We start from the raw sequence: 23,347 nt of genomic DNA, 5'->3' as shown, positions 1-23,347 counted from the left end.
TGCGACATCACATATTGAACAATTATGAGCGCGGGAAATATAAACTCTTTCTCTTGAGATTTTTCTGATTTCATTATCAGTGAAATTTTCTCTTTTCTATCAGCTTCGTTTGTATTACTGAACATGTCCGGGTCCTCCTCAAGATCGCTAGGCGTCAGCACATCCCCTTTGACAAAGTAGGTCAAACTTTTTCGAGGTTTAACAAATTGGCTTATACTCGATAGAAAGAGATTAGGGTTTCCTCACATCGGTCATCCGTCCACAAAGTATCTGACCAACTGGAGCGTACAGCAATCCGCAAGCGGCTGGCTTAGCCTTGGGAACTACTTTGGGCATTCGGCGGTTTTCATTACCAAGATCAAGGCTGACCCGATACCGCAAAGCTTTGACACACTACAGCCGGCATTTCATGTCAATATTTGCTCGGTAATCGAGGCATTTCTGGACAAAAGTTCAATATACATGGTTTACGGGTACTATGGAATCATCGTTGATCTTGCCCAAGTTGGCACGAGTCCAGCAGTGAGACTCACAGAGCCAGATCTTGCAAGCATATGCAGAAGCGTTCTAAATGGCCTCCAGTATATTCACAGCCAACTTGGCGTTGGACACGGAAACATCACTAGAAGCAATATTCTCCTGTGCGAAAACGGGGACATCAAGATTGGTGAGATGACGTTTAGCTCACCACGTTAGAAATACCCTCTAACATCCACCAGCAAACGTGGGCACTAGCATGCTAGACCAGGTTCCTTTGTCCGAGATGGAGGCTGACTGTCGCAACGTTGGGAACCTTTTGATTGAGATGAGCGACCCCAAAGCCATCTTGGATCCGCTCCGAAGAAAAATCCCAGCTAATCTCTCAAAATATGGTCAGCATTTTGTGACCCAGGTTGGGTCGTCGTCTTATTCATACATATTTGAGGTAAGCTTGAATAATTTCAAACATACTGAGACACTATATTCACATAAGGAATCACCTCCAAAGCATGCCTTTTTACAGCAAGCCAGTCCTGATCATCGAATGTGGCATCTGATTCCCCACTACTGGGACACCCTCGCCCACTGGGGTCCGATAATTCGATCAACAGGCAATGAGTTTCGATAGCGGTTTGGAGTACATTTATAAAGTTTACTCATTGGTCGTGAATGTTCACGGGTACAATGACGAGGGCTACATTTTCGAAATATATATGGAGTTATCGAATAGAAGTCCTAGGAATCTCAAATTGTGCGATGATGATGTTGGTCTCGCAGCCTACTTAGTCTTTTCTTATAGATAACCACTAGTCCGCATGCCAAACTCGCTGAGAGTCCAGTAGTGATTATTGCCAAAAGAGCCATTATAGACACGTTACCATGCCGCGCGGTACACACATTGATTACCGTTGTGAGGAGGCCAGCGAAGGCATTCAGAAGGGTTGGGCTAGTGACGTCACATGGTCAGCATCACGCAGACTAGCTGCGATATTGGTGGATGACACACATAAATAGCCGATTTGCCAGCCATATATAGTTGGTACTGTGTCTATTGAACAGCCAGCCCATTATTGCCGTGCCGAGTACGAACAGAACACATGAAATGGCTAGGAGTGGTGGGTTTTGAATAGTATTGAGGATTGCACTTCCAGCAGTATTCTTAGAAAGACTGTCATTGACTGCATTCGACTTTTGCAAAGAGGTAAAGGTCCCTGGAACAACGAGATAGCCAGCCAGCAGAACCCAATTAGCCCCACTAGCGAGGATGTTATATTCCCAAGCTATTTCGTCTGCCTCCACAATCATTCGGACATATGGGGTTTCAAGATCCTCATATGATTCACCAGTTCCTTGTCGATTACTTACTGCCATGTTCAAGCACAATCCTAGTAAGAGGGTAGGTTATCCACTTTATAGGACAGATTAAGTGCCGCACCAGAATGGGAGCGCACCACTGCGCGTGGAATTAAATCATGTGACTTTGGGCTATGGCACAGAGTACGAAGATCTGACTCAGTGGCTGGAAGAGGGTACGGAGACATGTAGGCGTATAATAATAATCATTTATCAGTTCTCCTATTATTAATCAGTTGTGATATTCCTGATACAGTACGTCCCGAAACTGGGGTCACCACCTGCACTGATTCTTTCTTTTTCGAGCCCTAATTGCCAAGATACAATAAACCCTACCAGGATTCTTCCGGACTATGCCCTTTGGTGGAGCTCGTATCTGTGATATAAAAGGTTATCGAAGTTGTAGCTTCCCGTACATTACCTGTATTATTAATACGTCTGACACTTGGACACCCCACCTTGAAAATTCCAGCCGCATTAAAGGACAAGCTTATTTTGATTGGCAGAGGACTCTTAGCCTCACAAGTAACAGAAGTTGCCTGTTGCAGCAAGCATATCGCCCAAATTTATTTCGATATTCGTTTTTCGGTACGGTCAAAGCACCGCCCAACAAAACTGAACGGCCTCGCAATATTGTGCCAGGCATGCTCAAGAGCCATTTGCAGGTGTAGACTCGAAGCCCAGCAATGAACTGACGATATATCTACTGGACTAGTTCATCCACCTTCCTTAACAAGGCTGGAAACGATATGAGGACTTGCCTGAGATGAGCCATAACTTAAGCATCTGATAGCTCGGCAATCTTATTAAGGAAATTCTGGTCAGGCTTTAATAGCTTGTTCTGTTGATGAGCTGCCCTTGTAATAGGAAAATCTTGTGGCTACTCTACCCTTGACTCGCACCCTTGGCAGTATCTCATTACCGTAATAAAAATTGATATAATTTGCATCAGAAGGCTGCAAGACGTGAAAGTTGATTCACCTGTGACTTTATTCTACACGGTGAAAAACTAACGATCAATGAATTGTTCATGTCGGTGAGATATATCTTTTCCCCGACCACACTTCCGGCACCGTACTTGTAAAGCCGACATTGGTTTTCTTTGACCACAATTCTCACAGTCTCCCAATAATGGGGCATCGAAAAATGTGTCAAGCACTTCTTTCACAAATTCTGGCACTTGGGCGGCGATTGAATCGTATTTCGCGCGGACGGGTGTATTTCGTAAATGGAACCCGAGATTGTCTCTGGACAAGCAAATAGCGAGCTGTTTAAGCTCATTGTTGTTGGTCAGTGGCGAGAAAAAGATATCGGGTATCGAATCAAGATATTCCAAAGGGTCAAAGTGACTCATAATTCTGTTGAAATATTTACCCACGGCCGCGTCACAAAGCTCAGGGATACAATATTTATCGCCCAAAGTAAACACTTTTGCATTTAGTTGAAGGACAGATATTGGCAAAAGCGGCACCTGAGGTGAAGCATCTGTCGGGCTAGCATCGATGAGCTCTGAGTAATCGCCCGTGTATAGGTACTCCAGCATTTTTTTGACGACGGAAATTGATTCGTCCGTCATCTGGAATGTAGAATCTGCTGCTTCCTGTATTGAAAATAGGTGAGATATGATAAGGGGAAAATGGCGTAAGTGATAACTTGCCCTAAAATTCCCCATGCAAGCGGCCCGGAAAACAGGAGATTGCGAACATAGTATGACTTTATGAACGCCGAGTTCGACTCCGTCACACACGATTTTGAAATCGGTAAACTCGTCTCTTTCACGACATCTTCCGCTGTCAGTGATTTATTGCAGATATCGAAGAGGACGTACTCTGAAATCTTATCAATGATGCGCTGAGATTGTGTTGGTAAAATGTTAGACATGGTTTTGTTAGCTGCATTTAGAAAGTTTAACACTGCCAGAAGAGGTACATTTTATTTGAATAGTCTTGCGTTCTTGAGGTCAAGCTATGGCGAACCAGAGACCAATATTCAGTGCATGTCTTGACGTAGTCCCTTTCGTCATGACGTCAAGGTGATGGAACATTTTATTCAAGTGTCTCTCTTGTTCAACTACGAGGAAAGACTGTAAGGAAATTCACGGAATAAACAGAGCTAAGAAAGTTTATCCAGGAGGATCCAAAGGCAAACATTGCCGAAAAAAAAGCTAAAGTCGAGAAAAGCGCCGAGAAGAAGTTCAAAGTCAAGGAGAAAACCAAAGTCAAGGTGAAAGCCAAAGTTAAGGTAAGAAAGCGAAAGTTAAGAAAGCCAAAGTTAAGAAAGCCAAAGTTAAGAAAGCCAAAGTTGATAAGAAATGAATCACTCAAAACCAAGATTCAATGAAATATCTTGAAATTGAAGCAGTGCAATTCTTTGAAAAATAATCTAGCTCTAGAAAGCACCTAGACACATAGACTAGTACTTAAGCCATAATTCATCTTGATCATGAACAGGTCTTGTTTTCCAATAAGCGAGAATGCCGACGGAAGTTCAGATTGCTTGATATTCAATGTCTATAAACAAGATAATTGACGGCATCTTGTTCAGTTGGCATATTTTGAATCTTATGAATCAACGACGATATCTCCTTCAACGATCCAGAGCGCAGTTTGGCAGTCAATCGGCTTAGAGCTTCTCCGAATTTTAACAACTCGGCGGTGTGGGCCTTACGTCTCTGATCACGGGCTGGATCATAAAAGCACTGGCGACTTTTAACAATACATGTCGTGCAAGGGCTGGTACCAGAGCACTGCACTAGGTTAGTTCCGTCCTCTAATGGAGAAATGGTATTTCTAACCTTAGACCGTTTCTTTTGACACTCGGTACAGGCTAGAGAGACATTACTCCGCTGTTTCTTCGGCGAGTCAAGTATTGGATGTTGGATGCCGAGTTTGCTGCCTTTTGGGAGCAGCTTGCGCAGAGGGTTATTCTTCGACATTGTAGGATTGAAATGGTGACAGGCGCTTTGCGAGTAGAGAGTTTGGATTTAAAAGTCGGTTTTAAGAGAATCAGTGAGAGCCAGAAACTCAGGGGAACCAGTCAGCCCCTTTTTGATCTACTTTTCACATCCTTGCTCGAAATTCTCTTTGTTTGCTAAACAAAAAATCATCTACAGCAAACAAAGAACCCAGCCAGGAGACCCACATTCGCATACCAATTCGCAATCCTATTGGCGCAGATCACCCGTCAAACAGAAGCGTTGGCTCTCATTGGCTATATTACGTCCCCGTATCAAACCGAGCTGCTTCTCCACGGCTGCCCAATCTATATCAGTGTTCTCTTATCGCCTGTTGCAGTACTTCCTGTGACTGGTGTCACCACTTGCACTCTTTGCTTTTTTACTGAACCCTAATCGTCAGCACACGCTAGTCTATATTAAAAGTTTTCCCGGAGTATGTGATATTCCGGGTGTGTTCTAAATATGGTATGGTATATCTTGGCATTAGGGTTTGAGAATCAATCGAAGAGTGTAGGTGGTGACATCAGTTACGGGACGTATTGTATAATTTGACACACTATGCAGGGAGCTTCTGCAGCTGCTTCTCAACAGCCAAAGCCTCACCAAGCAATCTTCGCCTATGTGCAAAATAGTCTAGTATGAGGTCTAACTGTGAATCATTTTCGGTAGATGGGGTCGAGATCTCTGATTCCGGGGAGATGCGAGAGCCGTAGGGATGGGGTTCGGAAATCCAAGGATGCTCCGGAGCGGGGGGGGTCTCGAATGAGATCAGGGTATAGGTTTTGCTGGCGGCGAGGTTAGTTTGGATGACGGAAGTTGGAGAAGGCTTCGAAAAGTACCAGTTCATCATCAGGCGGAGGCCACGATGAGCTCCCGCTAGAATTATACACATATCTCTCTCGTGAGGAGCATATGACAAGATAGACATCTGCTTTGCACAATTTTGCAAGATCTCGTGCCTTGGACTTCAGGGTACTTGTTCTCTGTCTGAGCTGCTTTCGAACAAGCCTATTAGGATCGGGACCTCCCATTCTTAGTGTTGGGATATTTGGATTGTGGCCTTGTGAAAAGAGATTTGAATGTATTGGACGAAAAAACGTTAGCGGTTATGCTATATATTATATTTAAGGCTACACTGACATGACGCAATCTATTCGGCTAAGTATTCCGTTCCAAGGCAAAGCAGACCTTTTTAGACACCCTTGTCGATGCTGATAATTCGCGCTTGCGCCGCTGTGTCGTACTTCGTGAGGGACCACTCGCGACATCGCAGCTACTACATGCGATACGACTGGGAAGTCCGTGGTTGCTACGACCAAAAGAAGAGGTCAACCCTTGCTTAGCAGCAAAGGCGGCTAGACTTTCCGGGAAGCCGCTCAGCCTCCAACGTCTAGTTGACGATGCTTGTAAAAAAAGATCCACTGGATGGTCAATGTGGTGGGCTAGAAACGATAACGGGCGAATATAGCTGCCACACGATCCACAAAGCTCATCCACGCCATTAAAATCTTCCACCACATTATTACCGGAAACGTAAGTCAACCCTTCGGGGTACAGTCGGTTAAGAGCCGCGATAAGATCCCTAGCGGAGCCCTTGCAGCGGACAAAGCCGCGACACCAGAAAGGGGCCGCAGTGTTTTGGGGTAGTTCTTTCAGTTCAAAGTAGAATCTTGAGACTAGTAGAGTGGTGGCAGCGTCTCGTGCTCTACGAGAACTTCCCGGTTGACTCAAGACCAAGTTTCGATAATCCTCCATCGTTTCCACACTGTCAATTGTGCTGGGTGTTCCGCTCAGGTCAACGTTCAACCGATGGTACTCGGATCTAACAGCGACATCGAGTTGGCTCTTCAGTCTCCTCCAATCACTTTCTGTGCCCAACGTTGACATCCATGCGTCGAATCCCCGGCGGATGAAACTATCCCGGAAAATATGGCGGAAGTGAGGGGTCGGGTTAACATCGGGCTGCGTGATGCCAGTCCCTAGAGAAAGTAATCGAGTGGACCCTATCGCCTCTGGCCAGATCAGATGGGAGATTTGACTGGCGATCTCGCCCGCGAAATTGTGTTTTAATCCCCCGTCCTGGAAGGATCCGATTCCTGGTAGATCAGCAGGGGTAAAAAAGCTAAGAGCGAAATCAAAGCGCGAAAGTAGTTAGTTTAAATATTTAGACCAGCAGGCTAATGCATGTTGTTGTGAGCTAATGCGGGTACGATCACTCACAAAGGGGCAGCAGCAGTTGCTCTAGCGCTAGAGTTCAAAGCCACATCAGTGTTGTACGGTAATCAAGGATGGGATTTAATTACATACGCTTTCCACACGTTCGGCTCGTGTGCAATATCAGTTGGCCGAAGAATTTGGGTATCTGTGGGACACTGAGATGAATGCGAATAATGGGATGATCGGCACTTGTACTGACCCCCTTGATCCTCCGGTTCGCTAACGGTATTGAAGTTACCAATCACAAACGCCCCTGTTTCCCTAGATATGCTAGTAGTCACCACCCCAATTTTAGAGTTTGATTGGAGACTTCCGCGCGGATCGTCCCGGCTGGGGCCAAACATGAGACGATTCTCGCCAAACACGCTTTTAAGGGCATCGTCAAAGACTCGAGCATCATAACAGCTATCATGAAGTAACCAGTGAAGCCATCGACCCACATTTCCAAGCATCGAGCCACTCCGGTATGTGAAATTGAGCAGCGCAAAAGGCGACCGGCGCCTTGAACGAAAGATTCGCCGCGCTAGCTCCTCAAATATCCCCGAGCATGTTGAAATGTTCCACGACATGATAAACAGACCAATGGCGATGAGGCCGCCTGTGTTGGTTGGTTGGTCAATTTTGTTTTGTGGCTTAGGGACGAAGGAAAAAACTGCCTCGACTAATGAAAAACCTACCCGAACTCGTGCCAAGCGCAAGGTCCACGACATCCTGGATCCGACATGGATGTAAATGTTCCTGGATAAGGAGGAGAAACTCCAGTGGAATGACACCCCTGACACCCCCTCCGTCAATCGCCAATACGGAGGGGCTCATTGTTGGTGGTAATATGCTCGCGACCAGAGGCCTTTGGTAAAGACAGTAAATACAACCCCTGATCGTAAATTGATATTCCAGCCCAACAGTTGGTGTGCCGAAAACGTGCGCGCAGCGGTCGCATAGGGTGTGTCCGCAGCCAAGGACATGCTGCGCGGTTTGAAATACGCAGTACAGACAGATGGTGTTACTCCGTATTCGGCACAACCAACCGCTTTGGGACGCGAGTTGGCTTTTGCGGAGCTCGACTGCCGTCTGGTCGGTTTGCACAAGTGCGTCAAATAAGTCAATGAGATGCGCCTCCACTTCACTAGCTTGATCCTCAGACGGTCGATTTGGCCAATAGCCTGCGCGCTCGTGGTAGGCTTCTACAATCGCCGATCGATACAAGGTCCGAAAAACCATACATGGGTCCAACACTACAGTAGAGTTCGTTAAATTTGCCACTCGGAGGAAACTTGCAACGAAGAAATATCTGACTTAGCATCCCAGGGACATAATTGTCCATTAACACGGCAGAGGCAATTGTTGGTGCGATGTGCGGCCCGCGCACTCCTGCCTTAACACAAGCGTCGAGGTAGTAAGCGACATTGGGTTTTATATAGGGGCTCACTGTATAGATCGCTCTGGTAGCCCAGATCAAGTCAAACGGGGTTGAAGGATTCACCAGGAGTTGCTGAAACGCGGCCTGGAAGAGATCCGCCAACTGTTCGGCATTAGGTCGGACTCGCTGCTTCTCTCGCACGGATCTCGTTGCGTCTAGCTCCCGCCCCACAAGAGCTCTTAATGGCTCGCAGCGTGCGGTATCAGATAGCGCCGTTGGTTTGAGATGTACCGTCGTAATCTCCGCGAAAGATCCACAAACGCTAGCAAATTCCGGCTCGTGGAGCATCTTGTGTAACGTGAATGCTGGGGTATTGCCTGTACCATCATCCCGTTCTCCTTCGGATATCAAAATAAGTCGTGGTAAAAGCCTAGCTAAAAGAGAGTGGGCGGGTCGGACGTTTGAGAATATGGTCAACAGCTCCAGGATTTTTTCGTGACCAGGGAAATCATTCAGAAATATGCAAATAACATCCGTAAACAAAAATACCAACTGCGCCCACAACACAAGCAACACGTCCTGAGCCGAGCCGCATTCCCAAAAGATGGGGTGACCCACCCCGGCGCTTAGCCGTTTCAACGGTGATTTGCGATCATTTTGACCGATGTCCCCATCTACAAAGAGAGTTGGCTGCCGGCAGCCCAAAGAAGCAACGTCACTCCTCAGCCTCACCTTGTAGCTCGAAACATGGCGCTTAATATTATTCCAAGGGTATAATTTCTGGAGAATGTGGTCCTTACAACGGCCACCTATATACGCACAGACAGATGGGTATTTTTCTTTCGGATTGTCCAGTTGGGAAACAATATTCTTCAGACGTTCGCTATTAATAATAGCAGGTCTGGAATTTTCTTGTCTTCCAATATCTAGCCACCCGATGTGCTCTTTTTGCGACATAGTAGATGATGGATAGATTTTAGAAGGATCAAGAGGGATTCTTTTCTTTTTATATGAAAATATAGGAAAATGGTTAGTACTGTTGGACATTCTTTTTTCTTTTTTTTCCAACTCGCTTTATTCAACCAACTTAGGTCGTTTCATATGAAAGTATTACAAGGGTTATATCTCCGAATTTCACCCTCTCAGCCGTTAAGGAAACGCTCTAGAACACTCTAGACAGTATCCCCCAAGGCATCAATTTCTAAGCAAATCCACACAGGGGTGATTGAAGGTGATAAGTACTTTGGCTCTCACCCTTGTAACAACCACATCCAATGGCTAGGGGATAAAAACCAACAACCCACTTCCGTAGACTCGCGCAATGTCTCACTTGACCTTTTCCTATGCAAGAGCCGTCAAAAATGGCAAGCATAAAAGCAGGGTAGGAGAGAACAGCAGTAGCAGGGGTGATTAGGACAATTAATTTGGCTAGTGCCTAGCCCCATGTCGACGCTGGATTTTATAAGAACCTCTTATAGGTACCATGTCGAGCCATACCCTTTTCCTGTTCAATGGCCAGCACCATTTACAATATGTCTGACTCAGTCTGGTGCAATGATACGTCTGACAACACCCGATTTGACCATCCTTTTTCCCAAGACATCCACATAGACGAAGACTTGATGGGGTCTTTACTACATAATGTAGATGACTATGGCGCCGGGTTCGTTGATTTCGATACCTCGGCCAATGAAGAAAGGTAGGCTCCTTGTATGTGTGATGGTCTCTAATGTATGAATATTAACAGTAACTATAGTCTGCGGGGTTTAGGAATGTCTGCGTTAAGCGTCAGCAGCCTACTCAGGTCTGCCAACGACGCTGTCTCGGTTATCAATTCTCTCGACGCCTCGATAAATAATCTGATCCGGGCTCTTGGGTGTTCAAACGAAATCAGCACGGGAATTGAAAGCTTGAAAGGCTCAGTCAATCATTTGAACACGTTGACTGCTAGTCTGTCCCGACGACTTGATGCGTTTATGGACTTGGCTGAACAATTTGAAAACAAAGTCGCTCGTGGCCTAGACAGCGTGGACGCATTGGAGGGCCTGCTAGGACGTGTGGTCAGACTTGAACAAACCGCAATGGAAAGAATCGAGAACCTGGCAATTCGTGCAAGGAGCAGAGATATTCGGGAGTCGTGTGATCGTTGAGTGCATGGATAGGTAGCAGTTCTACATGATCAGAAATGACGGAATGGAGAGGCTGTTTGATTATTTTATTTAAGCTTAATATCAATATCGATAAAAACATATGTAAAAAATCGCTTTAATATAATATTCATGCAACTGTATGTATTAAAGAACCCAACATCGTGATATGCCAACCTTTAGCTCGAGTCAATTGCGAAAGCTAACTGTCTAGGAACCTTAAAGGTTGCCCTCTGGGGCTTGGTCCAAGTTGAAGTCCCATAAACTCAAGTATCGGCGCTCAGCTTCTTGTAGATTTGCCATCGATTCAGTGATTGCATCTTCCATCAAGCTAAAGATCCCGCTCATTCTCTCATGAAATTGTAAAAATATTTGTTTGCTCTCTTTATGCCATTGTAATTCAGCTTTCAGATAGCTGGCCTCATACACATGTTGCTCCAACTGAGTTTTGAAGTCTGGCGAGCGGTATTTCGCAGGCTGAAGGCGGGATTGTAGTCTTTCGATCGTTGAGGAGCTTCCCCCGTTGCGAAGGACCTCATGGTCTGCCGGGCTTATTTCTTCGGAAATAGGAGCTAGACGTTGAGGGGAATAACGGTTCATTTTCGATTTTCTGGGGAAGTATACGGCAGAGAGAAGATTCTCTCTAGAGGGTTGGCTTCACGATATTTGAAGGGTCTAAAAATCACCCACCCACTTTGACATCTTCTTGCGACCCAAATTTGGTTCACAAAAGGGTCAAACCTCGCAGGCTAAAGAATGTGAATCTCATATATTTTTGGTAGAGACAAGCGCTAATGCAGGCCGGGTGGTCCGCATGGTGAGAGGGTCATGGGACCTGACAGCTGCCAGGGTCAGCAACGAAACCATCTAATGATAGGGTCGCACCTGGGGATAATGAGATCGCTTTTAGAATTGCAACAAACTATCAACTATGTATCATACCCCTATCTCGAGTCTTTACACCTTTCTCGGTCTGTTGTCTTGGCCAGGTGGCGTACGGTAGTGTGGCAATAATATGACCCCTCCCCCCCTTCCCAATTTTCGGTCCTTAGGGATGAATCACGTGTATCTGAGTTCTAGTTAAATGTAATGCAGCTAAGCATCAATTTTGACTCAATTCTCTTCAGTAAATCAAACTTCTAAAGAATCAATTTATCATGCCCAACGAAGAGTTTGAGATGGCGTACAGTGAGGACGGAGCCCAGGTAGGCATTTTATTGCTGATTTGGACTTCATACTAACGGAGGGACATGCAGCCAAATTCCATCAAAGACTATCAACCCGAGATATTTTCATTTATCACTCAGCTAGTTCGCCAGGAACAAGCATCTAAATACTATCAAGGGCAGCTTGAAACGAGGATCGGAAATGACTCAATCGCTCATCAAAAGCTAAGCATTCACTGCAGTCACTTAGAAAGGAAGATATTCGGTCTGGAATATGTGAAATCGCAACTGGAAACCTCTCATCGGGTTGCTACAGAAACCTGCCAGGCTATTGCAAATGACTTAAGCATTGAAAGGCATAAGATGCAAAACCTTGAATCACGCCTTTCAGACTTGTATCCCACGCTCGATCGGCTGTTGTACTACCTCAACCAGAGCTCAGGTCAGCAACAAAACACAAGCATGCACCAAACTCTTCAGCAAGAGAACCATCGTTTGCGTGAGGTAGTGGCCTACCTCCAAGCCTCATTGACTGCGCGCGAAGAGATGGTTAAAGATCTACGAACTACATTCTCCGAGGCGTTTCTCGGGTTTTCAGATAACGCTGTCTATGGGGGGGATGATGGTGAGGAAAGTATTTACCAAAATGGCGATTCTTGCGCAGACGATGAATCGTCTGTTGATATAGTCACCGTGAAGCCAGAGCCTGACAATAGTGACATGGTTTGAATTAGAATGGGTATAGTTGTTTCCAATTTCCAATTTCCAAGGGTTCTCTTCTAACTGATCAGGTGTCATCTCAACGTGGTCCAGTCTTGGAAAATGTTATCAGATTGGTCTGCACGATATGAAGCATAGATATGATTGAATTCATGTATTCAATTCCTTATATCTTCCTATTTCAATCCATTCCCTAGGATTTTCATATGAAACTAATTGACCGTTCAAGGGCCTAGGAATATTGAAGACCAATCTCATAGTTTATAAATCGTTATAAGATATATCAGTACCTAAGTATTCGTAGTAGCCTGAATAAAGTCTAACCTTTCACACAGTGAGATGAAAGGGCAATAGATAGGAGACTCTCGATGTACATGGATATGACACGAAAGCAGCAGCAGCCCTGGAGGCGTTGACTATCAATATACCAAAGGTTGATGATGGGATATCTGATAAAAGGATAAATATCGACGTAAAGCAGCGCAGCGCACCTACTTCAAATCCCTCCACTCTAACTTCAACTGTTTACATTAGAGAATGCATATTTTGGAGTAGTTCAAGGGGGCCCAGGTTAATACCTAATTATTGAGCACCTCGGGCACTAACCAAAAGTTCCAGTCGACAGGATCTTCAGCAAAATACCTTCCACCAGTGTGTGAAGAGGGTATATTGTTGGGTAGAATATAGCTTCCAGTGGAAAATTTGCATGTTAAAGATTCGACAAATACTGAGGCGGTTGAACTTTGAGATAAGATAAAAGTGGTTAATCGGGAGTAAGAGGGCGTAGAGTAGTGGACAGCTTCCGCGGGGGAACCTAACGACATGATGGGCAGACGAGAAACTGATTTAGTGGAGAAAGTTTCACAGGTACTATATTCAAAAATAAAAGCATACAAGGTTAGAAAAGTAAGAGGTCGACAGCCCCGCGGCCCGAAAATGGGTTGCAGTCGGGGGGGGCGGTAGATTAGCTTACAGCCAGAATAGGTAACTACCTTTTTTCAAGTGAATTATACAGAATATACGAGGTTTTTGATAGGGTAATATACTGTCGCTTCGTGGTAAACACATTTAGTACGGATAGCCATATGGAATGCTATCTAGTACAACTTCACTGCGTACCTAAAGTAGTGCTGTTGTAGCGTAAAGCCAATGCAGCTTGACGATTATTCTTATAGTCAGGTATCATTAAAGAATATCCACTACAACTGAATTGGGAGCGCTCCCAAAGTCAGCAATACATAATCTCCAAGAGTATAGTTAGTTTAAAATATCGCTTAGCTAGTTAAAAAAAGTAGGTTGTGGTTTTAAAACGACAGATTGATATACCTACGAGGCACTGCCTGGAGACTGTTAGGTCTAAGTAAGTACCGGAAAAAGATCCATTAGCCATCTAACCCATTGTCTCAGAGCCGGATTTTAGGATCGATGATCCGCCTTTCGGAATATTAGACCGAGGGCTCAGGATCTGTCAATTAGAGAACCAGTTAAAGGGTGGGAAGAGTGGCATTAAGAATTGCTCCGGACGTCTTAAAACAGTCTAGTTCTGTGAAAAGAGAAATAATACTGGATGCATATTGCTCTTATAGTCTGCTGTACCGATTTTGGTACAGCTCGAGGGTGCCTACTAGGTAAATTCTATGTACCATATCATCAAGCAAGTTCACGGTTGAACTATTAAAGCCGGGCATTTCTCGACTTTTTATCAACTAGAACTCCCTTAAAATGGCTTTCTACATGATTTTCTTGCTACTCGGACTTCACGTGCACGCTTCTTTAGGTGGCACACTCACAGTTATCGATTATGGGGGCCAATGTGCGGTTTGGTCTGGTGATAACTATGGATGTACAGGGTCTTCTGAGACCTTTTCCCTTATAAAGGGCAACGACTGCTCCCGTGAGTGAGAAATAGCTGATTTACCACTCAGAAATACTAAGCCTTTTCTTCTAGAATTGAGCAAGGTTGTCGACGGGTTGCGTGTGGAAATGGCCACACTTAACGTTGGTATATGTGGGACCCAAGAAGGCCGCCCAGTTGCTTGGATTGAGATCAAGAAAAGCGGCCACGTCACGTTTTCTAACAAAGATGGCGCTCAAGCCGGATGCAAGCTCGACGATTCGTTCAAAGTTGGCAGCTCTTGTACTGTGTCTAATGCGATCAAGTCACCGACTGCATCTACCACTTCAACCCTGAAGACTTCTTCAACCACTACCGTTACGTCTCAAGCTGCGGAATCTACATCTGAATCATCAATCCTTGTGGCCTCGCCGACTTCGTATGAGTCAGAGCCTACTGCCTCGCCGACGGTGGATGATTTGTCGACAGCGGTACTGTCTTCAACATCATCTGGCCTTCCCACTTGTCATGTTACCTCCGAGTAGTAACTTGATAATAGTTACATGTTAAGTGAAGATAGTTTAAACTAGTTGCTTCTACTTGGCTAGAGCTCAGCACTAAATCCAAATAGAAGATTTGAATAATACCAACTCTGTAACCAGATTGCTTCTAGGCTCTACAATCAAAAAGACTACTGTAACCTTGATTCCAGGAGATACAACCTCAAAGTCATTTCTAGATTCTATTATCTATGTATAGTAAAACATGTACCCTAGGCTTTCTTTCTGTTCTCTATGTACTTGTTACTCTCTTTATTCCTCCATATCCTTGTTGTGAGCCTAGTATTATGAAATACCCACCTCTCCCTCTTATACTTTCTAACAGCTCTGGAAATTTTTATCTGTATATTAAATTGTAATAAATATATACTACGCTTCTAACAAAGGGCCACAAGAATTATAACGGAGAGCCCCACCGTCAACACGCGTACCACCTATAAAACTAATCATGGCAGCTTTGCTGCCTAGCTGCGACCCTAGTTCTGGGCTGGCGGTCCGCATATATGACTAACACTAACCTTTCATATATCAGGAGCCCAGTTTTTTTAGCAACCAAAAGCCACTTTCTGTGTTTACAACCTACTCAACCGAGATTTAACCTTTTCAGGTGTTGATTTAGAAATTCCGCCTAATCAAGTATGATATCTCTTACTATCGAACTACAGGTAGGTAAACTTTACTCTTATCTTATTTCTATCATTATCATATATGTTCATTGTTTAATATAGGAGAATCAGCACACCCAAGCTGAGCAGACAATTCTTAAGGAGACTGCTGAAAGTGACACCGTGAGTACAAATGTCTGTTGAAATCTACATTCTAACTTGATAAGTTTCAAAAGGAATTTGTAAGGGTATTCAAAACGATCAGCGGTCTTGACCTCAAAACTATCCAAGATCTCTTTAATATTCTCGCTCATAATGGACATTGTGAGATTACACGTTCTTTTGATGTTACACCTGTATGTTCCATTCCTCAAGTGAACAACGGTATGATACAACTCCAATATTCGCTCAAGTCACATTCCTAATTCATTCAGAGTATATGGAACCTATGCAGGCCACATCAGGATCCACGAGAAATTCGTTCGATGACCTACTAGAGCAGTTTACTCTACCAGAGCCAGAGACCAGCAATGTCCTGAAGGAATTAGTCTCTACGCCAGACCAATCTCTTAATATCAATGATGATTTAGAATCACCCGATGATTGTTGCGATTATACCTTCCAAGGGGATCAGTATTATTCACAGACTGCCTTTAACTCTTCCGCTTGTGAAACATCTGTGTCAATGAGCGACAGAGACCATTCCACTGATACTACCGTGTTTGACAGGGGTATAAAAGCCCCCAAATTCGCGAGAAGAACAGTGAGGGCACCGCGGGAGCGTGCAAGTGGTGCGAATGAGATTATATTCCAAATCCTAGAAAATTGCCGTTTCACGACGAGGAATATCTCGCTGGATCAGAAACAGTTGAGAGAGTTACAAATAGCTGCCGACTGCTTATTTTTGGATAATTGTCGCGAGTTGATACAGAGCCTTCTCCCAAATTGGCTGCAGCAAAACTCGATTGGCTACCATGCCTTAGGCCTTCCATCTTTAAGTCGAACACCCGAGGCAGCTGCAGGCCTTTTCAATTTTATAAGGTCTAACAACCTACACGAAAAGGCCTTGGAGATTCGTTTTGCTCAAGCGGCATTCTATCTGATATATCTAGAGCTATGTCGTGACATGAAATCATCAGCCAGACATTCAATGCGGATGGGAATGTCCAATAGTGCACGGCCAAGCACTGTCGCCCGAGATCTTATATTGCAATCAATCTACGGTGATGGTTTTCAATATATGAGTCGTTCCAGACGTGAATCGGGACGGCAGGCCATCACTAATGTCTTGAGGTGGGGAGGTAGATGGTGGAAGATGGCCAGCTGTCTAGGGCTAGGCGTATTGCTTCTTGCAAGTGAGGAAGTGGCGATTAGAATGTAAGTCATTATTTACAGGTATCTCTTTACTCAATGTCTAACAAAGTGGCATAGAAGGGATGAAGACTTTTTGATGGCACAGGTCGATGGTCTTATTACATATATTCGATCTGCCAGGCCAGGCACCCTTTCAGTCTTTCGCTCTATTGAGGTTGAAACCAGAAGGCTGATGTTTGGTGATGTGTGCAATGAGCTGATTGACGCGGCCCACGATGATGACGGCGGGCCTTTGAGCGAGCTTAGCATCTACAAGGCAAGAAGTGAGGACGAGATTGCAATTCTCAACCAGACAACTGGCAATGAGTGGCGAGTAACACGGACAGAAGAGGTTGCGAAAGAGGTTGCGGCAGGGTTCTTTTTTTAGTATGTTTGGTCGCTGCGACAGCCTTGGAACTTTACTGGATACTGGCAAGACACTGTCTCGGATGTTGCTTTTACTTGGATATTACTCCTTTTGGCTTGACGCTACAGATACCTTAGAGCTCGCAAGTATGATTTAATAGCTTCTTTGGGTACGACTTCTAGCCTCAACATGGAAGTTAACGATTATACTTCTTATTTTCCCAGGACCTTTTTCTTGCTTGTTTCTGTTAGAGATCTCGCCCAGAGGAAAAGAATGCATCATCCTGAAAGCCAATCGATTTATTACACAAAATTAGCATCAGAGGGGATATAGGAACACAAGGTACGGGCAGAATGAAGAGCAAACCAAGCAAGTCCAATAAGCTCCTCTTTGCAGAAGCGTACTTTTGTAATAAGATCATGCTTCCGTTTGTGTCAGCGAGCATAACACAGAGGTTGAATCAATGTCTTTACCTGTTTTAAAGAATCAATGGAGCCGGCAGTCGTTGTCCTTGAGAGGAAATCCACCCCAAGTGAGTTTGAAGGCCAGCGATTCAAGTCGTCGATTCCAACAGCTCCTTCGTCTTTGACGTACTTCTGTAGGAGCTCCATCGTGATATTAGAAACACATCTCATTTCCAGATCTTGCGTTTGTTGATGAGCTCTGGGCTCACACTCCTCTATACATCCTGTCACATCTCGAGTTAATGGATATAATGTTTGATAATCCCATTAGTCGTTCATACCTATACGCACCCTGCCATCAGTGTTAAGAAATATACGCGAGCAATCCAAGTATTTATGGCTTAAATTGTGAGATAAGAGATACGACATTCCGTTCAATATCTAGTCATTCATCAGTAATCACGGAAACAGCAGCATGTAGCTACAACCTTACTTGGACCATAATGGCGGTGAGCTGGCTCTGGGTTGGAAAAGCCTCACATGCGACAACATGTTCTAATGTGATAGGAAAAAGCTCCGCCAACGCGTATGTTGTGTTGGCTGCGTGAAAATACTCTAGGGCTGAAACCACATTCTCGTGTTGGATGGAACGAATGTGAAAAAGAAGATGTTCTGGATTCTCCCCGGAAATTGGCGTAGTGAGTATACGCACCTTGGACCTGACCTGCGTGTCACGACTGTAATAATACCAGCGAGATCACATTCGTATTCTCTATTGAAAGTATCCCAGGGGGACTCGCTTCGAACTAGGACTTCGTGATCCCGCTGCAAAGTGGGCTTGCTGATACCTGGCAGGCCGAGCGTCCTGGGCTTTCCCTTGATAATTTTCGAGTGCGGCTGAGACGCAGTTTTATAGATTGCCCCCTTTAACTTGGCCTCTTTTCCTCTCTGCGTACTGTGAGTTGATACAGGTATATCATGATTTTGAGTAGACGGTGAAGTAGCCTTGAGGGCAGAGAGATTAAGTTGTGTCACACGATTTGCCTTATTCGACATAGTTCAAGAATAGATGGAATATTATATCTGGAGAAATCACCATTGAGCTACCAGAAGAATGCGGTATATATTGATTAAAATACTATGGCACACTGTGCCCCAGAGGTTGGACCCACTTGGCTGTCCGGATAACTTTTTCACGTAGACGTGATTATTAATACAACATGATCACCTGGGCACCTGAGCACCATATGTTCGAATTCAGCATTCAACAAGAACTACCATTCACAAGTCTCCTCGAATAACTATTCAATGATGCAAGACTATGTTTTTACTCGCCAGGAAATGCGGATAGCCCGTGAACGTAGGATCAAATATCAAGGCCCAGCGAGAGTCAACATTGCACAAATACAAACGATTCCCCCTTTACCTCAGGGTCTGAATCCAGAAGGCCTTGAGCGACTTCGCGCTATCTTTCGGAAAGATGGCTGCCGGCGTATGGAACTAAACAACTTTGTTCCCGTTGTCGTTTCGCAAAATGCTTTGCATAGAGCGATGTCAAAGGCAAACATCTCACCTCAAAATCTTCTGAATCCTGGGGATTATACTCCTCTACTAGAATTCGAGAGTACAGAGGTTATAGCGCTACATGGTCGCCATCGCTTACAAGTTGGTTCTGAGATTCTCGCTCCACTTGAGCGATGGTGGACGGTGGATATTTATCTTGATGGTAAAATATCTCTCCTGAACCAGGATAAATCATTCTAATTTAAGTAGATATTGGAGCGGATCTTAAGAATTCTCTTCTTGAAGAGTACTCGAATGAGAACACACCAACTGACGGCCAAATATATTGGAGAGTCCGTCAGTACGAGACTGAGCAAGACGAGAGTTCTCGCCAAAGATGGTTTGTACGACTGTCGAAGAACAAGCAGATACGATTAGATCAGCTTGATAACAACCGAAATCGACAATTGCGAGAAGGTTTCAACCGGTTGCTCCATATCCGAGGATTGTGGCTGAATGGTTTGCGGATCAGTATGCTCCACCGGGTAATTGCTGCCACTGCTATTGAAGTATGAGTTCTGAACTGCTTGCTATGTCTCATTTCCATGAAGCTTATTTTCGACAGGAAGTTTTGAACTACTTGGCCTATATATACGATACATACCTATACTTCGTTGATGGAGATCAAAATTCGTTAAAGCGTATCGGATCAGATACTGTGAACTTAATACATCTGAAGGCCCCAGGAAGTTCTGAGAAAGATTCAATTGATGTACGTGGAATGGTGTTGGGCGGGAAGGCATTTGGAGAATTTACTGAGCTGGAGAGGATAGCAATATGGGACCGCTTGAGCCGATTTAAAGGTTTAATCCCGTCACTGTACTCCTTTTTCGAAGACTTCAAATATCTCGAAGCATGTTCGCATTGCGTGAGACAGATGATCGGCGTGCCCTTAAGCTCGATCAAAAACACAATGAAGCACAGCTTCACACCTGGGCCCGCGAGCGAAAAATCCTTTCCGATCCAGGTATCAGAAAGATCGTTTTCTTATTTGAATTTCACTCAGGAGCAATGTTTTGACTTAGCCTATCGGCAAGTGTGGCTCTTTGCTATGCGAAACTATCCTCTGATGCCACGGGTTGCGGAGGTTAATGACAAGCTTCTAGCAAAACCTGGGTTGATCAAAGCAGACGCCCAAGTCTTGTATGACATGGCCAAGCTTTCCCATTGCCTCGGATTCCGATCTATTGAGATTGAGAAAGCTTTGGCCAAATCGCCAGATCGACAGATTGCGCTCTCTGCTCTTTTGCAAGCTCGAAAGCCCACCCAGTTCCAATATCCAGACTCTCAGCTAGAGTCCCTAGTAACTCGAGTGGTAGAATGTTTTGCCTTTGCCTTTGAGAATCCAGGCGAGCCACCAATCATACTAGCTGATAGCTTGGTTGAGGCCCGGGCTCGGTGTGGGATGCCACAGCTCAGAACATTTAGCCAGGACAAGGACCATCTTTTTCTACCGGAAATGCACTGCATACAGACTCCATCATCAAATATCACGACGCTATTTGTGCGTCAGTATGTATACATTGCTTTTTTTGGAAACCTTGATGAAAGCATATTCACAAATCGGGGCCCCAACGCCTCCCAGGACGGGGAAGCACGGGACACTGCCCAAACAAGCACAGGCACACCTCCTTTACGAAGCCGCGCACACCAATCTATAGACATGGAGATACCAGAATCGGCTGATAGGCAAGCTGAGTCGAACGACCTCAGACTTGCCGACGATGACACCACAATGCGCGGTACAGCTGAAGACTTCCATGAGACCGAAGCCGAAGTCCCAATAAGGGCTTACTCGCCTTCAATCTACTCGTCCCGACTCTCTGAGTTATCGGAGCCATCGACCATTGTTCGAATGAATTATTCAGCATCAATTCCAGACGAGGCTGGTGACATACAGAACAGTTCTCCGGCAATGAACGAAGCCAATCATTTAGAGGTTCAGAGCCGTCCGTCATGGACAATCGAGGACGATCTCAGTCAGCCTCCAAGTGATGCTGTAACAGCAATCGTACCCTACTCAGAACAAGATGTTGACAATTTCCGAGAGCGGCGAAGGGGGAGAACAAGAGAAGTGCGATCAGAGGAACGACCGGGGCAGCGAAAAGAAGAACAAGATAAGCCACCTGTTGATATGGGGATGACTGTCGGATTTTTGCGCTGGGAAAAAAACGAGTGGATCTTGGATTATGAAATGCGAAACGTCACTGAGGAGAATTCCGCCGAAGTTAAAGAAAAAGCCGGGGAATATCGAGTTAAAGGGTTTATGCTGTTCGATACACACCTTAAGAGTATAACCGCTTCCCGTTGCTACCAAACAGCAAAGCAAGCCCTTTGCCATCACATACTTCTTGTCTTCGCCAAGGACTATGCAAGGCTGAACATCGGTGATCGCAAAGTACTCAAGGAAAGCTATCACACAGCTAAGTGGAACGTGCCACGTAAGAGAAAGAGGGTTCTTATATCAAATGCTTAGGTGACCTACGGATTGTTATACAGCAAGTGCCTGGAGAGAATAGGACACCAGAGATACTTAATTTCTGCAATAAATTACCACCAAGTAAATGACCCATGATGACCCTAAGATCAATAATCAATAAATCAACAACACCAAGTACCCTAAATGTAATTCGATGAAAATCAAAGTAAGGAGAATAGCCTTTTAACTTTCAAAATCAGATACGTCACACCTAGACTGGCTACAATAAGGGCTGTTGAAAGATCTCGAAGATCTTGTCTACACCGCTTTAGGTCGATATACATAACAACTCCACAGCCGCCACCTTGTAACGCTCCTACGAAGGCTTATAGCGGCCCAGCTCATTTAATGGTTTTCAGACACTATTTGGGCCTGGCGTATCAAGTTCTGACCGGCAGGAATTTAAGATACTTGAAATTGTATTACAGACCTCTTCGTAAGCAAATTACTCGAATTCATTTTCACGCATGACCGAAGCCTCGAGTGCAGCTCCCCGAAGGCCCCAGGGAGCAGGCATATACGGTAGCCTAGGGAGATCTGACCTAAAACGTTCATCTCTAGGGGCCTCCCTCGGAAGTAGGTATGTACGGTGGCCTAAAAATAAGGGCATTGAGGCCTATATCCCCGCCAGATTCCCGGAAATAGGCATATCTGTAGTAGCACAGGAAGCGGGGTGTGTAGGGGTGTGGCCCCTCACCCCTGGAAATAAGTATATGCGGTGGTACGGGAATATGCACCAAATGGGTAAGTAACCTCTTGCGAGGGACTTCATGTTACAATACGTCATAAATAAGGGTGTAAGTGGCGGTAAAGGGTGTGTCCCGAATAGGAAATATGTCTGCCTATGTCTGCTTGAAAACTAACAAACGAGCTGGGTCGCTATAGGCATGCTTATGCCCCGCTTCTTCGGCCGCCACTGCTATCTCGGTGTCTCCTATCACGCCTGCGGTCACGACGCAAACAACGGGGCCCCCTCCTGCACCAGAGAGACGGTATCCGGTTCGAATCACGTGTAATAGATGGCCTGAACGATATTCTGAATCTACTGCTGTCGGAATTCTTTACTTCTTCTGATGGAACCATCGTCTGTGATATGGAGTAAATTATCCTGCAACTATATTCTTCAGAATTCATACGAAAACCGAATGTCACGGAAGAAAGTGGATCATAGACATCCCCTAGTCTTCATTATACCCACATATGATTCCAATGCTCCGAGGTTAGGCTTTCTAAGGACTAAGTTATCTGAAAAATCATCTCGTGGGAAGGCTTTAACATGAGTCATGGCTTTGTAAGGGTGCCATATGTTCCCTGTCTTATGCAGCAGTTCTCAAGAATCAATTTGTCTCAAGAATTTTTAGATAAGATCCATGTCTGAGATATCATTTAATAGGATGACCTCAATATAGCGTGATGGGGAATAAGTAGAGACTAAAAAGACAGTGTTCGAAACGAGTATATCTGTTTGTCTTGTCCTTAGGGATGTGATGAGTTTATTCCGAGGGCGAATTCTTCATAAACTATTTAGAGATATGCGCCTACTCATACTCAGACAAGTGACCTAGGTACTATTTACTATATGTAAAAAAAAGGCTCTAATATCTAATGAAGTAGGGAGAGCGCGTAAGCGGTTTGACATCGCAGACAAGCCGATGGGGGTGCTCAGTGCTCAATGGGGATCCGAGGAAGCAAAACCGGCCCCCTGGGCAACCAGAATAGGAAATAGACGCTGTTCTTTCGAGAGGTGTGTAATGTCTGAATTCCTAAAGTATGGAGATGCGAG

At 44.9% G+C, this 23,347-nt stretch overlaps 9 protein-coding genes across 9 annotated transcripts; 6 read left to right on the top strand and 3 right to left on the bottom strand.

Moving 5' to 3' along the window:
• Window positions 1-123: 123 nt before the first annotated feature.
• On the top strand, window positions 124-1,108 carry N7506_000059 (uncharacterized protein; the record flags this gene model as incomplete). The annotated part of the gene is made up of 4 exons (XM_056949355.1): window positions 124-176; window positions 225-667; window positions 720-925; window positions 989-1,108. The coding sequence occupies 4 exons, from the start codon at window positions 124-126 to the stop codon at window positions 1,106-1,108; spliced, it is 822 nt and encodes a 273-aa protein (XP_056815270.1).
• A 4,839-nt stretch (window positions 1,109-5,947) lies between these two features.
• N7506_000058 (patatin-like phospholipase family protein) lies at window positions 5,948-8,714 on the bottom strand (the record flags this gene model as incomplete). Its single annotated transcript, XM_056949354.1, has 6 exons — window positions 5,948-6,911; window positions 7,010-7,036; window positions 7,097-7,151; window positions 7,206-7,604; window positions 7,684-8,241; window positions 8,303-8,714. The coding sequence occupies 6 exons, from the start codon at window positions 8,712-8,714 to the stop codon at window positions 5,948-5,950; spliced, it is 2,415 nt and encodes an 804-aa protein (XP_056815269.1).
• A 1,057-nt stretch (window positions 8,715-9,771) lies between these two features.
• N7506_000057 (uncharacterized protein) lies at window positions 9,772-10,589 on the top strand. Its single transcript, XM_056949353.1, has 2 exons — window positions 9,772-10,065; window positions 10,123-10,589. The coding sequence occupies exons 1-2, from the start codon at window positions 9,878-9,880 to the stop codon at window positions 10,514-10,516; spliced, it is 582 nt and encodes a 193-aa protein (XP_056815268.1). The 5' UTR covers window positions 9,772-9,877; the 3' UTR covers window positions 10,517-10,589.
• A 143-nt stretch (window positions 10,590-10,732) lies between these two features.
• Window positions 10,733-11,113, bottom strand: N7506_000056 (uncharacterized protein; the record flags this gene model as incomplete). Its single annotated transcript, XM_056949352.1, has 1 exon — window positions 10,733-11,113. The coding sequence occupies one exon, from the start codon at window positions 11,111-11,113 to the stop codon at window positions 10,733-10,735; it is 381 nt and encodes a 126-aa protein (XP_056815267.1).
• A 557-nt stretch (window positions 11,114-11,670) lies between these two features.
• Window positions 11,671-12,408, top strand: N7506_000055 (uncharacterized protein; the record flags this gene model as incomplete). Its single annotated transcript, XM_056949351.1, has 2 exons — window positions 11,671-11,718; window positions 11,770-12,408. The coding sequence occupies 2 exons, from the start codon at window positions 11,671-11,673 to the stop codon at window positions 12,406-12,408; spliced, it is 687 nt and encodes a 228-aa protein (XP_056815266.1).
• Window positions 12,409-14,121: 1,713 nt separating this feature from the next.
• N7506_000054 (uncharacterized protein) lies at window positions 14,122-14,778 on the top strand (the record flags this gene model as incomplete). The annotated part of the gene is made up of 2 exons (XM_056949350.1): window positions 14,122-14,293; window positions 14,348-14,778. The coding sequence occupies 2 exons, from the start codon at window positions 14,122-14,124 to the stop codon at window positions 14,776-14,778; spliced, it is 603 nt and encodes a 200-aa protein (XP_056815265.1).
• A 1,935-nt stretch (window positions 14,779-16,713) lies between these two features.
• N7506_000053 (serine-proline rich protein) lies at window positions 16,714-17,139 on the top strand (the record flags this gene model as incomplete). The annotated part of the gene is made up of 2 exons (XM_056949349.1): window positions 16,714-16,775; window positions 16,830-17,139. 2 exons carry the CDS (start codon window positions 16,714-16,716, stop codon window positions 17,137-17,139), a joined length of 372 nt encoding a protein of 123 aa, XP_056815264.1.
• Window positions 17,140-17,420: 281 nt separating this feature from the next.
• N7506_000052 (uncharacterized protein) lies at window positions 17,421-17,729 on the bottom strand (the record flags this gene model as incomplete). The annotated part of the gene is made up of 2 exons (XM_056949348.1): window positions 17,421-17,540; window positions 17,592-17,729. The coding sequence occupies 2 exons, from the start codon at window positions 17,727-17,729 to the stop codon at window positions 17,421-17,423; spliced, it is 258 nt and encodes an 85-aa protein (XP_056815263.1).
• A 1,101-nt stretch (window positions 17,730-18,830) lies between these two features.
• N7506_000051 (DUF3723 domain-containing protein) lies at window positions 18,831-21,525 on the top strand (the record flags this gene model as incomplete). Its single annotated transcript, XM_056949347.1, has 3 exons — window positions 18,831-19,248; window positions 19,293-19,594; window positions 19,651-21,525. Coding segments are annotated over 3 exons (2,595 nt in total), but the record flags the coding sequence as incomplete, so codon positions are not given.
• Between the last annotated feature and the right edge of the window lie 1,822 nt (window positions 21,526-23,347).

The sequence above is a fragment of the Penicillium brevicompactum genome, assembly GCF_028827555.1.
Source record: "Penicillium brevicompactum strain IBT 35665 chromosome Unknown utg000001l_segment0_segment0, whole genome shotgun sequence".
Taxonomy (NCBI): domain Eukaryota; kingdom Fungi; phylum Ascomycota; class Eurotiomycetes; order Eurotiales; family Aspergillaceae; genus Penicillium; species Penicillium brevicompactum.
Note: the sequence above shows the minus strand (reverse complement) of the source record. Positions and strands in the feature narration are given on the sequence as shown.